This window comes from Limulus polyphemus, unplaced genomic scaffold, assembly GCF_000517525.1.
Source record: "Limulus polyphemus unplaced genomic scaffold, Limulus_polyphemus-2.1.2 Scaffold4408, whole genome shotgun sequence".
Taxonomy (NCBI): domain Eukaryota; kingdom Metazoa; phylum Arthropoda; class Merostomata; order Xiphosura; family Limulidae; genus Limulus; species Limulus polyphemus.
In genome coordinates this window covers 64,490-78,650 of record NW_013670018.1, presented here as the reverse complement: position 1 = coordinate 78,650, position 14,161 = coordinate 64,490, and the positions used below count along the sequence as shown (strand labels likewise).

The 14,161-nt window shown below is 34.0% G+C and overlaps 1 protein-coding gene across 2 annotated transcripts in view; it reads right to left on the bottom strand.

Annotated features, from left to right (window-relative positions):
- Window positions 1-14,161, bottom strand: part of LOC106471098 (synaptotagmin-12-like) — a 51,982-nt gene that overhangs the window by 3,007 nt on the left and 34,814 nt on the right. For both annotated transcript variants that reach the window (XM_013931686.2, XM_022399713.1), the window contains 4 exons: window positions 8,413-8,548; window positions 7,084-7,213; window positions 5,534-5,743; window positions 187-307 (listed from right to left, as the gene is read on the bottom strand). In XM_013931686.2, the coding sequence (XP_013787140.1) occupies window positions 187-307; window positions 5,534-5,743; window positions 7,084-7,213; window positions 8,413-8,548 (597 nt within the window). The remainder of the gene's footprint in view (window positions 1-186; window positions 308-5,533; window positions 5,744-7,083; window positions 7,214-8,412; window positions 8,549-14,161) is intronic.

Below are 14,161 nucleotides of genomic sequence, written 5' to 3'. Positions count from 1 at the left end.
ATAACGACTTTAAAAGGAATGACACCCTTTTCTGTTCCTAAATAAATAAAAATGTCATCTTCTCTTCTATATTTAACAGTTTCATTGACAGAACAAACATGACGTTTTACACTATTAATTTGAAACCATGCAACAACTAAGATACAGTTCTTTATTTCTTTCAATGTTTCATTTTTAATAACTTACATCCAGTTTCCTGACCAGCTGGAAACTTTATATTTCTTGCCTTGACCATTACCACCGTCAGTCTTTCTGCTGTCGGCAAGTAACTCAACGAGAACATGACGTCACCGAGATCTGTTGGTTTCTAGGCAGAAAAAAAACAAAGTTTTAATTACATTACAACTATTAACTACGTAGGATATTTGTATTATTTGTAAAATACTCAATTATATAGATAACGTCAGTGTTGATTTTGTTTAAAGAGGAGAATTAACAAAAGGATTCAAGTTGCTGATTAGGTATAGAGAGAATAGAATATAAAATGTTGTCAAGAAAGGCATTCTCTGTCCGTTTTATCAAATATATTCATAGGAGAACAGCTTAAAAGCAGTAAAAAAGACAAAAATGAAATAAAACTTAATACCGCATCCACAAATACGCCCATTCGCATACATAATATAAATCAAACCACCCCAAAAGTGTAAAGACAAGCCTAATAAACTGCCCAGTAGGGTGGGTCGAAAAATTTTTTTTTTCGAAAGTTAATTTCCAGTAGTGTGGAAAAGTTGCCTCATGTTGCCTCTACTAATTGTGTAAAATATTATTGAAATTGAAAATTATTCTATGGTGCCCCAACATTCTTTAATACTGTAGCATTTTATTATACAGATTTTCCATAGAAATTATATGGGGACATTTTCTAATGGAATGCTACTTTATTCCATTGTATTTGGTTGATATAAACTATATAGGTACATACTGGTAGGTCTTGAATCCTGCTTCAGGAGTGGTTATTTTCTCATCTTAGAGAAATACAATACAAGTTTAAAGTAATACAATCTAAATACAAGTTTCATTTTTCCCATCATTTTTCACTATATAAATACAAATTAATTCGGTACATTATTTCAATTAATTCATTACATTGCTTATTCAACTTCTTACTTGATGCTATAGTTGTGTTATATGTTACTAGATGCTATTTTGATTTCAAGTAACACTAAATTTCTTGTGCGAAAGTGACAGTGGCACTAAGTTTGTGGATCAATACAATAGTTCTGACACTATGGCTCAGGAAGTGAGAACTTGGAGCAAAACAACGTGTCCCATTTTTGATACATCTAAGGAGCTAGATTATCATATGTTACCAACCTATCAAGATGTGATGTAGTATTACCTCTTAGTTCATCTCAACATAAAGGCAAAGAAGGACGCAAAATAACTCTTTGTTAAAGAAATATCACAGGCAGTTGCTCGAGATCTAGAGAAGGTATGGGTGAAAGCTTCATTGCCTGTTGTGAGTCATGATCGGGTTTTGCAAAAGATTAGAAGCTATCAAGATAAAGACAGAACACTTATGAAATCAATGAAAAGCAGGCAAAGTGACACTTACAAAGCCAAACTCAAAGAATTCCAAGAACAAGCAGCAAAATATGTTTTCGACATTTGTTCCTGTAAGTGTTCAGATTTTTCTTTGTGTGATTGTGCTAAGGATCACAAAGTACCAAAGAGAGGACAGGCCTTCCTCTTAGATCAAAGAAGTGACATAAACATGATTATAGGCTCAGTCGACACTACTACCATGAAAAACTCCAAGAAATGGATAAAATAAAATCCAAAGCATTACTTCCCTCTGTGAAAAGTGATAAAGATGCTGGACAAAACCCAGACAATACAACCGAGACAAAATGTGATGATGATGAACCATGTGATAATGAAACTCTCCCTGAACCTGATACCGATAATGACTATGTTTTGCCCAAGTACTATTTGCAGAGAGCTGTGGAAACTGGTGATGAACAAAGGCCTTCATCATCAAAAGGCGAGAAAAAAACATCTCAAACGAGGCTGCCATTAACAGCGTTTGCAGGAGCAAGCGACAGGACAGGAGTGTCTGAAAGAACAGTTTCTACAATCGATAGTGCAATTATGGAAGATGTAGGACTAATTACAAAACAGAATAGTTCTAAAGTTGTAGAAAAGAATAAAGTACGACGGGGACGACTTAAAAATAGAGCTAAATTACAAAGAAAATATTTAGATGAAGTATGTCCTTAAAGCCTATTCTTCGAATGCCGAAAAGACAAAACTCTGAAGCAAGAAAAAAAATGGTGACAAATTTTTACAAAACAACAGTTACGGAGAAGCATTTAGCACTACATGAGGAACCTGGATCGAGGTATTTAAATACTGAAGAAATAGTAGCTATTGGATGTGATGGGACTCCAGTAAATACTAGACCAAGGGTGGGGAGTCATCCGACTACTAGAAGAACATTTTAGGAAACCATTGCAATGGCTAGTATGTCAACTTCATGCTACTGAGCTAGTACTGCGACATCTTGTGCAACATCTTGAAGGACACGCTGAAAGACGTTAGAGCTATTCAGGTCCCATTGGCAAAAGTGTGGAAGGTTCTGAAAATCTCCCTAAAGCTATGTTACAAAAAGTCGAAGTTCAGTCACCATTAGTTGATACCACAGATTTAAGTACAGATTTGCTCTACCTGTTGGATATGGTCCAAACCATTGCAAGTGGCCAGTGCTTAGTGGATTTGATAAGGAAGAGCCCTAGTAGACTATCTCGTGCACCATGGATAACAGCTGCAAATATACTTCTTCGTCTATATGTGGCAACTGAAGAACTGTCAATCAACCTACAGACTCTTGTTCAATACGTAATGAAAGTATATGCTCCAACATGGTTTGCAATCAAAACCAATCCAGCATGCACAGATGGTGCTAAACATCTGTGAAGACTACTGTCCTTCTCACGTTAAATAGTGAATAACTCAAACATAGAATAGTGTATACGGTTATACGGAGGATTGCCTTTTTTTTGGTCACCGGAAAACATTCTCTTAGCCATGATTACAGATGACCAAAACATATGTAGAAGCTAGGACTAAGAATCAGGAGATCAAGAAGACAAAAGCCATCAGGATTAAGACAATTTAAAATACCGCCACTTAGGTTTGATGCAGATGACTATGTAGGATTAATTGATTGGCAACATTGCACTTTGACTGAGTCATCTTTAACAATGAAACTTTCAAATAATGAATTCGAACTTGTGGTGAAATAAAAGACATGCCATTGCTTAAAACTGCATAGTTTCCATATCATAGCCAAGCTGTCGAAAGATGTATTAAACTTGTGACTGAAGCATCAAGTGCTGTTTGTGGACAAGACTCAAGGGATGGATACTTACGCGCAAGGGTGCAATCCCGATAGTTGATGCCCTCATTTGAATCAAAAAACGAATATCGTATCTCACAGTAAACAGGACCTGAAGTGCTCAAAAGATTGGGTGGATGGGATGGGTACGGGTGGAACTCGATATACAGCCACCTCCTCGTGGTGAGTTCTGGGCTGTTTCAATGAATAATTGTTGAAACAAGCGAAGAGCTGCATGAAAAATGCCGTAAGATGTAAATTATGTTTATCACATACTTCCAGCTTCTTGGGGCACAACAAGATAATCCCCGATATGAATGAAACGTTTCAGGATTACTATGTGTCTTATCTGAAAACCTTTCCTCACTATGGGAAATCAAGATTCAGAAAAAATGTTTTAAGTGAAAAATTCACTCCATCCTACTGCCTGGTTTCCAGAATGAACAGGATTTGGAATACCTAAGAAAAGAAGAAGGAAAAATCACTATAACCATACAACCTTCTTTAACAATAGATATCAGGTTTGTTTGTTTGTTTGTTTGTTTGAATTTAAGCACAAAGCTACACAATGGGTTATTTGTGCTCTGGCCACCACAGATATCGAAAACCGGTTTCTAGCGTTGTAAGTCCGCAGACATACCACTGTGCCCCTGGGGGGGTGGGGGGCTAGATATCAGGAACAATTGATAAATACCAGGAACAACTGATAAAGAAAACACAAAGAAAGAAAACATTAAAAATAGACAAGAAGAAAATTGCCATATACTAACTTCTAAACACAGGAAATGGGAAGAGTACAGTCTAAACAGAAGCCATAACACAATACTATCAAATTACTTAAAGACACAACAGAGAGGGGGAAAAAGCACATTTAAACCACCCTCTGTAAATGTGGATTCACACTAGAGAGACTAAACAACGAGAATAGTTAGAATTAATGAGCATAATAAACATACGAGACTCAATAATATTGATATAGCTGCAATAGTCCAACTTGCCAGAGATGAATTGGAATACTAGTAAAATAATAGGATATGAACGACACACTGGGAGAAGAAAGAAAAAAGAAGACTTTTACATAAACGTAACTGATAACAGGCTCAGTAAAACTGGCAAAGGAGTTTGTTTGTTTGTAATTATGCACAAAGCTACACAATGGGCTATCTGTGCTCTGTCCACCACGAGTATCGAAACCAAGTTTCTAGCGTTGTAAGTCCGCAGACATACAGCTGTGCCACTGGGGACCCTGGCAAAGAAGTCAACCAAAGCTGTACACCCTCCTTTAAAACATTCAGATAGTGAATTGATAAAAAATGTATTAATTAATGATTAGACTTATGTGATCGTACAAGGTACTAAAACATGACAAATATCATCTAGTCACAGTTTATATAGCTATTACTGCTTTCTGTTGGGAGAGTACTCTTTAATTAAGAAGGTCAATCCATGTTTAGATTTGTAAAGCAGACTTTTCTAACAACAACAGTAAAAACAATACTATTGAGCTGAACCTTTTTCAACATTTTCGGCTGAAATAGCTGTCCGAAATATTTCATAACTTTATTAACAAACTTTAACTTAGAAGAAAAGTTCATATTAATCTGTTTTACTTTCAATTACCACCGAATTAAGGAACAAGTTTAATAAAATTGGTAACACGATTTCTCAAATTATACTTACAAAAGCAGGCTCTAATCTTACACGATGAAGATGAAGATTGACATCCAATGCAAACTTTCTTTTCTGGTATTACTTATGTTCATTTCAAAATTGTTCATGTGGTTCAAAAGCTTATATCAAAACCAGATTCTTTCACAATCTGTTTCCACAATAAATTGTTTGATTTATTTTTTGTTTTTTCGATAATGGAAATTAGTTTGTCCGAAACGTTATGCCGAAACTATGTCGCTTTTAAAGTGTTTCATATGAAACGACTGAAAACTGATATTTTTGTATTTCTACTTTTGCATACAAGGTAAAACTATGAAACTAAAACGAATAAAAGAAGAATGTTCATAAGAAAAACCAGAGAAGAATGTCTGTCAAATATATTTTTGAGTAGAATCCAATATCAACTTCGTATATATCAACACCACTGCTTTGATCATAAAATGAACTTGGAATTAGCGTAAACACCAATGTATACATATACATTTTAACAAGTTAATAGTTTTAAGTTACCCATCTAGAACTTACTTGATTTGAATCTATGATGGGCATCCAACGTAAGTGGGGTTTTGTGAGGTCAATATCTATTAGCTTTATTTCTGTTTCTCCTATTAAAGTGTTTGTGTATTTGTCTGATGTATAAACGTAACAAAGCACCGATCGTTGACTGAGTTCTCGACTGTCGACACCGAACAGAAACCTTTCTTTGAAAATTGGATCATTCGTACGTCTTTGAACCTGTAATTGTGAAAACAAACAAACACGAAATCTTCCTTTGTTAATATTGTATTGAGAGTTTTGAAAATTCTCAGTAGCTACTACCAGGGAAATAACTTGTTTCTAAAGACATGAATGAATCCAGATTATTACTAAAGTATTTAAAGTATTATCTAAGCATTAAGTAAAAACATAATTTAAATCGGTTCATTTTTAAAATGTATGTATATCAGGTAGGGAATGGCTTAATTTATTTATCGAAATGGTATTTTAAATATCTCTTCAATAGGTAATCAAACTATAAAATGTTTCCTTTTATATGTAATGATTGAGTCACAAGTTCTGGGAATGTCTGTAAATATCGTAGCAAAAAAAAAAGTTTGAATTTCTTGTTCTCCTTTCTTCTGCTTCTTTTTTTATTACGTGACAACTCAAAAACCAAAACAATGGTGTCAACCAATTTCACTGAGGTGACATAGTTTTAAACAGAGTATCTGCTTTTATAAGCATTGTTAATAACTAGTAGTAATTTAAATGTCATAATTCTAGTGTAAACAATGTTATCATTACCCTTACAGTTAGCTTTCTTACAGAAATTTGTTGTTCCTTTAAAAAGTTTAAGTACAAGGTGAAACAGGAATGACCAGCCAATAATAGATGAACGATAAGTATTACATTTGGAACACTGCATTTAAAAAACAAGGAAACAAGTAAAGAAAAACTCTTCAAAAAAAGGAAGTAAATGTAGGGATGGCTAATATCAATTCTTCAAAAACAAGATAGTAGGGATGACATTTGCATCATCCCTACATAATAGCACAGGCAACAATTAACATATAGTAATACATATATAACTATTCAATCACAACTGAGTTTAATTTATCCTATTCTTGTCTACAACGTAATAGAATAGTTATATATATATATATATTGCTATATGTTAATTCTTGCCTGTGCTATTATGTAGGAATGAGGCAAATGCCATCCCTACTATCTTGTTTGCATTGTTTTTGAAGAATTGATATTAACCATCCCTACATTTACTTCCTTTTTTGAAAAGTTTTTCTTTACTTGTAGATATGTTAGAACTGCTTATATTATTAGAAATATGGTCTTCATATTTGTACTTAATGTCTGCGTCGATTTATACTTTCATTAAAACGATATCATAGTCATTGACATTGTGATTTTTTCTCTTATACATTAATTTAATCTATATAACAGATTATTTTTAATAACCACCGTATTGGCCGCTAATTAGTTTATGATTTCAAAAACCTGGCACTACCACAAGATGTGTACTAAGATAGTCTAAATGTAATAAGGACACTACGTTTTATGTGTTATTTTATAAGCCTTACCCGTGTCTGCATGTTTGTTGTTTTATCAGGTAACAGGAATACTCTGACGTAGCTATCAACAGCAACGTTAGGGTTTGGTCCAACCAGATCCCGTGCTTGGTTAACGATGACGATAAGATCTTCAGTTTCACTGAAACACATATTATACTAGTATGTATTATGCATATTATTGGACGATTGTTTATACAACAAAAATAAAGACTGTAGCTTAGATAGCGCAAGTAAATAAAATGAACAACTTATTAGGAAAGCGAAAGAATTCCGATACTGTTTGCTGTACAATGGGCTATATGTACTGTGCTCCCTGTATGGGTCGAACCTAGAATTCTAGCGTTATACGCCATCAAGCTTACCGCTGAGACATAGGAGAGAACAATTCCGAACAAATGAATTAAAGTCAAATTTAAAAAAAGTATTTAATGATCAGTAGTTTAATTAATCTTACAAATTTCTTTAAATTACAATATGCAAAGTTATGAGTTGTATTTACATAAATTATTTGAGTAAAAAAATGGATAAATCGATGTTAAGTAAACCTGATCATATCCAGGTTCCTACAATATTTTAGACTTCAATAAATGGAACTTATAAAAATGAACGTATTTGTTATTAAGTTTGGTTTGTTTTGAATTTCGCGCAAAGCTACACGAGGGCTATCAGCGCTAGCCATACCTAATTTAGCAGTGTAAGACTAGAAGGAAGACAGCTAGTCATCACCACCCACCGCCAACGAATAGTGGGATTGACAGTCACGTTATAACGCCCCCACGGCTGAAAGAGCGAGCATATTTGGTGTGACGGGGATTCGAACCAGCGACCTGCAGATTACGAGTCGACCGCCCTAACCAACTGGCCATGCCGGGCCTATTGTTGTTAAGAACAAAGCTACACAATGGGCTATTAGTGCTGTTTCCACTGCGAGGAATCGAACCCCGGATTTTAATATTATAATTCCTCAAGCTTATCGCTTTGTTACTGGAAGACACATAATGTTATAAGTTGAAAAATTTTTTTATTTAAAAGAGAAAAAATAAGAGCTTGAAAATAGATAAGTACATTTGTTTTTGTTAATTTTGTTACACTCACTTTTTATACTTATTCATGAATTTTCATTTTTCGTTTTATAACTTTCTAGCATCATATTCCATTGTTAAGATCAAATAATCAATTTAGTTTTTATACAAATTTCATAATGACGTAAAACTACACAGCTTCAAATACCACAAAGAATTAAAACTATGGAAAAAATATGTAAGTACAATCTACTTGTAATACATTTTTCACTAATAAACTAGATATAGAACAATGACTTTGAATAAAACGTTTTACCTATCGTATTCAAACCCTATTTCCAGTTCACCATTGTTCTGAGGTGATTCCATTGTTTCTAATACAACGGACGTATCAGAGCTAACACTGTCGCACGATATCGCCCTCTGAAGTTTGGTACTTGAGTTATCAAAATCTGTCGAGTAAAGAAAAGAAAAATAATACAACTCAATTACAAGTTGTTCTGACATTTTATCAGAAGGGGAAAGAGTGCTTTAGTTTAATTATCTTTTTTTGCACGCGAGTCATTATTTGCTTTGTTAGAGGTCAATATAATGGCTTCAATCATTTTTTTTCAACATTGTTTTATTAATAAAATATATATCAATATCTTATAGTAAAAACTGTAATATAGGCCTATATATATTCTCGAGTACGTTAATTTATAATGTCAGTAAACTGTGACATATTATCTTTGTAAGCAAACAGTCTCCACATGAGAAATTAACTGATATAGTACGATAATCGAGATAGTTGGTAAATTATAGGTTACAGGTCACTGTAGCAGAGCAGTTTTACTAACAGTATATGTATTTGTATCTGGAAGCGACAAGCCAATAAGATTTTTTGTTTTTGTTTTAAAGTAACTACACATGTAAATTACACGACATCGAAATCTGTCTATTGTTTTAAGAATGTGACATTTATCCATTCTACGACAAAGTACAAAGATATACAAATCAGATGTTTTATTTGCAAACTTTGGTGTCCAATAAAAGTATTCTCGCTAATCTACTAATTCACATTATGGGGAATACGAGTAGAAAAGCACAAATAATTTGAGCTTTAAATCGTGGGAAGTTTGCGGTATAAAAACAAAACGAATAGTCTGAGGATTGGTGTTTTAGTCGCAATTTGTAGGTAAGATATTCCTGGTCCTGTATTACATTTGTCTTGTGCGGTGTAGCGATAAATTCTCACCTTTCAAGCGTATGGTATTTCTTAAACAGTTTTCTACAGCTTATTGTTTTTTCACCAACGTATCTGGAGACCATTTTTGTTTTTCGAATTTTTACGCAAAGCTATAAAAGGCCTAACTGTGCAAAGCCGCCTTTAATTTTTAACTGATAGACTAAAGAGAAGGCAGCTAGTCAACAGCACTCATCGCCAACTCTTGGTCTACTCTTGTCTGACTGAATAATGAAATTTGACAGCCCCTCTTATAAGGCACCGACGGTTCCAAAGTTCGTAGTGTGTTTTTGTGGCAACAGGATGTGATCCGTGAACTATTAGAGCTACAGTCCAAGCACACTAACTACTTGAGCATGTTCACCCTTCTGGGTTGTACTAATGGTTTATACTCCTTTGTAAGAAAGAACAAGGTTTTTGTGCATCATTTTGTACACAGTTAATCGGGAATTGCCAACAGATTAACGACCACTTTCTTGTTGGGTGAGTGTGGTTTCAGAACAACCTGTTTGTGATCTTTGACAGCAGTCTCGCGTGTGGTGGTAGAGTGTTTAGGTTATCTTACATTTTTGTGCTGTTCGTCCCTTTACGACACTTAACTTTGTTAAAATAGGTAGTTGTTTTTGAAATTGATGTGCCCTCGATAAAGGCTGTGACATTATCCTCCAGACATAAGTCACTTATGACGGGATTACACTGTTAAAGTAAGAAAGTTACTTTGAACCAAATATAAGGTGCAAAACACGTTGTCTGTGCACGCCAGTTATTTTCTGCGGCGACGCGCCAATGTATTAATATATACAAATATTTCCTAATAGGTGTTATTTACCCTAGGTACACCCCGGGTAAGCTGAAGTGGAAGTATAGGTAGTACATGCTGTAAAACTCGATAATACGAGTACCAAGGAAACGTAATACCAATTTGAAGGCAGGGATAGCATAATGTATGATTAATCATAAGTATAAGTTAATGTGATGCATAAAGATAATTAATCGGAGTTCTAAGGAATACTGATAACACAATGTATGAATCATGAAAAACCTGAGGAGTTAGGCAAGGGTAATATGGATAACACGAGGAAGTAAAATGGATAAGTAAAGAGAAGTGTAAGTGAGAGAAATGTTTAATTAGAAAGGAGGTGATAAAAAGACGAAATACGGGTTTTGAGAAATGTAAGTCAGAGAGACGAATATAAGACGTATTACGTATAGATAGTATAGAAATTTGAAGTTTATTTGAGGTGAACAATTCATGGAGTTATGTACCACCGTATTATTTTTCACGTTGTCTGAAAACATTCATTTTAGCTCTGAGTTAGTGAGAGGTTACTAAATGATCAATTGGAGTGCCTCTCTGGTTTAAAAGGAGGTAAACGGATTTACCTTTTTTTTTATTTGTCGTAACGAGTGTCGTGCTACGAAACCATAAAAGGCTTATATAAGCTTTATTCCTTTTGATGCTTCGGTGACCCCTGTCATGACGTAGAACCAAACGACGTAAACCACTCATGAGACACCACGCAAATGATACACGGATCTTAGTTGTTGCAACGTGATTACGTCACACTGTTCCCCCAGGAAACATGGCCATCGATAAATCAATAAAAAAAAAGACTAATACCAAACAGTTCTTGCTCTAAACTCTTATACTCTAAACAAATTTAGAATCTCATTACATCAGAATTTTAAAACAGAATCAACGTTTTTTTTAAGGATCAGGAATCGATTAAATGGCTGTTATGAGCAGCACTGAGAGTCACAAGAAACGATAAACAAGTCGTAAGGAGACAAAAGCAAAGAGAAGTAGCAATCCTGAATAATAGGAAGGAATACTCAGAAAAATAGAACACACAGACGGTTAAAAGAAACTTTATGACAGTGAATATATATAATGAAAGTGTGAAAGATTGGAAGGAAAATAACCTAAACAGCAAGTTGTGACCGAATTATTTGTAATAAACAGAAGTATGAAGGAAACGATAAGACAAAAATAGAGAATCGAAACAAGGAAAATGTTTCAGCCAGAGAGTCGAACTCACGAAAAATATGGATGTATATATAAAGAGAACAAATTATGATTTTTAAAAAAAGCACAAAAAATGTGCGTTTAGTAAAAAACGTGTGAAAAACAAAGTGAATGAAAAGTTCATTCAGAGAGATTTGGGTGAGAGAAATGTGTAGACAGAGTTACAGAAATAAAGATAAATGTAACTGAGAAAGGGTAAAGGCATTGAGAGCATTGATAAACAAAACAGATGGAGATAAAGTAAAAACAATTAAAGTGAAAGAAATGTAATGGAAATATTGTAAAGACAATTGTAAGTAAAAGAAGAGACGAAGATAAGGGAAAGACAGATTAAAGTGAGAAAAATTTGGAGTGAAAGAAGGAGACAATATATATGTATCAATGGAACAGGAGTCTTAATTTTGTGTTTCGTGAACGTTTACTCACGTTACGTACCAACACATTATATTTCACGTCGCTCATTTTGGGATCGAATAAGTAAGAAACTTCACAGTAAAAAAAAAGTTCCACTATAAATTTACATTGTGCTATTTCCCAACAACACAGATTGAGATCTCCAAACACAGAAATCTATAAACTATAATCACACAAACGTTTTGTCTTTTCTGGCATAAATGAAGAGAGGTTTTTTATGTCGAAATTGTGCTTATTTAAATACACTATTGTGATTTTGTGTGTGTGGAAGCACATTACGCTAGCATAATAGTCACTTGGCAAATAACGATATATTAGTATAATGAAGAGGTTTTATTTTGGAGAACATGCTATATGTTTCGATGGAATATTTATATGTCTTTTGTACTACGTTCCCCAAAATGAAATCACTTCATTATGCTTATAAATCGTTATATGTCAATTTACAATTCATACTATTATGCTGTGAAGTCACATTGTTATGACACATTCCGATTTGATCAACGTTCAGCCAACACATTTGTGTTGTGTTTTGTCAATCCACAATGGTTGTGTTGTTCTTAACACGAGCTTGTGTTGCTGCCATTCAAACACTATACTTGTGATCAATAAAACCAAAGTTGTATTCTTTTGTAACACAAGTTTTGTTGTTGTTGTTGTTTTTACAGTATAATAAGACATATGATAAAAGTTTTGTTTTTACAGCTGTCACGAAACATAAGACGAAATCCGTTTTGACTTAAGTTTTACGTTTGGTTCTCTCTAATGGCATTTCTCTACTAGCTAAGCTATACGTTTAATCTAATCTTGAGAGCTGTACTTGAAACTATCTTCGCAAGCTGTGTGCATAGACGTTAATGATCCTGAAAATGACAACAAGCTAAAGCAGAAAAAGTTCTAGAATTTTGTTAATTTTTTAGATTACATACACAAAATCTATTTCCACTAGATACGACGATAAAAACTAAAATATTTACTTGCTGTTTTTGACATTACCAGTTTTCGTAATTCAATCTCGAATGAAATTGTTTAAAATAATAAAAAATGACTTAATTAAATAGAATAGAAGAACTTTTAAGTCATCCGATTTAAGCTTAATAAGCCGACAGTATTAGTTTAATCGTACAAAGACCTTGCAAGGCTGACGTTAAAGAAGACGTAATTAGGAGTTGCAATTATTTGTCATCCGGGCACTTATACACTAAGAGAAGTTTCAATCATTTTAGCACAGTTCGTTTCTTGAACGAGTGTCTCAGTGAAAAAAAAAAATTAGCACACCACTTATTTTATTGTTGCCAATTTGTCGATATAACCTTTCTCATTAGGAGTAACAAATCAAACGAAAAAATAGATTAACAGAAACAGCAAAGGTAGTGGTCTAGATTCCACAAAACTCTTGTTTTCAACTATTCCTGCAATCACTTTGTTGAAACCAACAAGTTAATCATATAAAGAATAGTGTCTGAATTTTATATTGCCCCATAAGAAATATTTTAGGTTCCTGCTCGATTAAAAGAATGAATATGTGTAGTTAGTAAAGTGCGAGGAACTAACTTAACTCTTGCTGTAGATATAATTTGTTCACACCAAACATCCCTGATGAATATCAACATTTACGTGCTCTTTATTTCACATGAAACTATGTTCGATATTAATCGAAGAACAAATTTCATTAAAGGGTCTACTGTCAAACTGAAGATTAAACTGTCAACTGAAGATTCTACTGTCAGCTGATGGTTCTACTGTCAAACTGAAGATTAAACTGTCAACTGAAGATTCTACTGTCAGCTGATGGTTCTACTGTCAAACTGAAGATTAAACTGTCAACTGAAGATTCTACTGTCAGCTGATGGTTCTACTGTCAAACTGAAGATTAAACTGTCAACTGAAGATTCTACTGTCAACTGAATATTCTACTGTCAGCTGATGGTTCTACTGTCAAACTGAAGATTAAACTGTCAACTGAAGATTCTACTGTCAGCTGATGGTTCTACTGTCAAACTGAAGATTAAACTGTCAACTGAAGATTCTACCGTCAAACTGAAGATTTTACTGTCAACTGAAGATTAAACTGTCAACTGAAGATTCTACTGTCAACTGAAGATTTAAACTGTCAACTGAAGATTCTATTGTCAGCTGATGGTTCTACTGTCAAACTGAAGATTAAACTGTCAACTGAACATTCTACTGTCAACTGATCGTTCTACTGTCAAACTGAAGATTTTACTGTCAACTGAAGATTATTTTATCACACTGAAGATTCTACTATCAAACTGAAGATTAAACTGTCAACTAAAATTTTACTGTCAACTGAAGATTCTACTGTCAACTGAAGATTCTACTGTGAACTGAAGATTCTACTGTCAACTGAAGATTCTACTGTCAGCTGATGGTTCTACT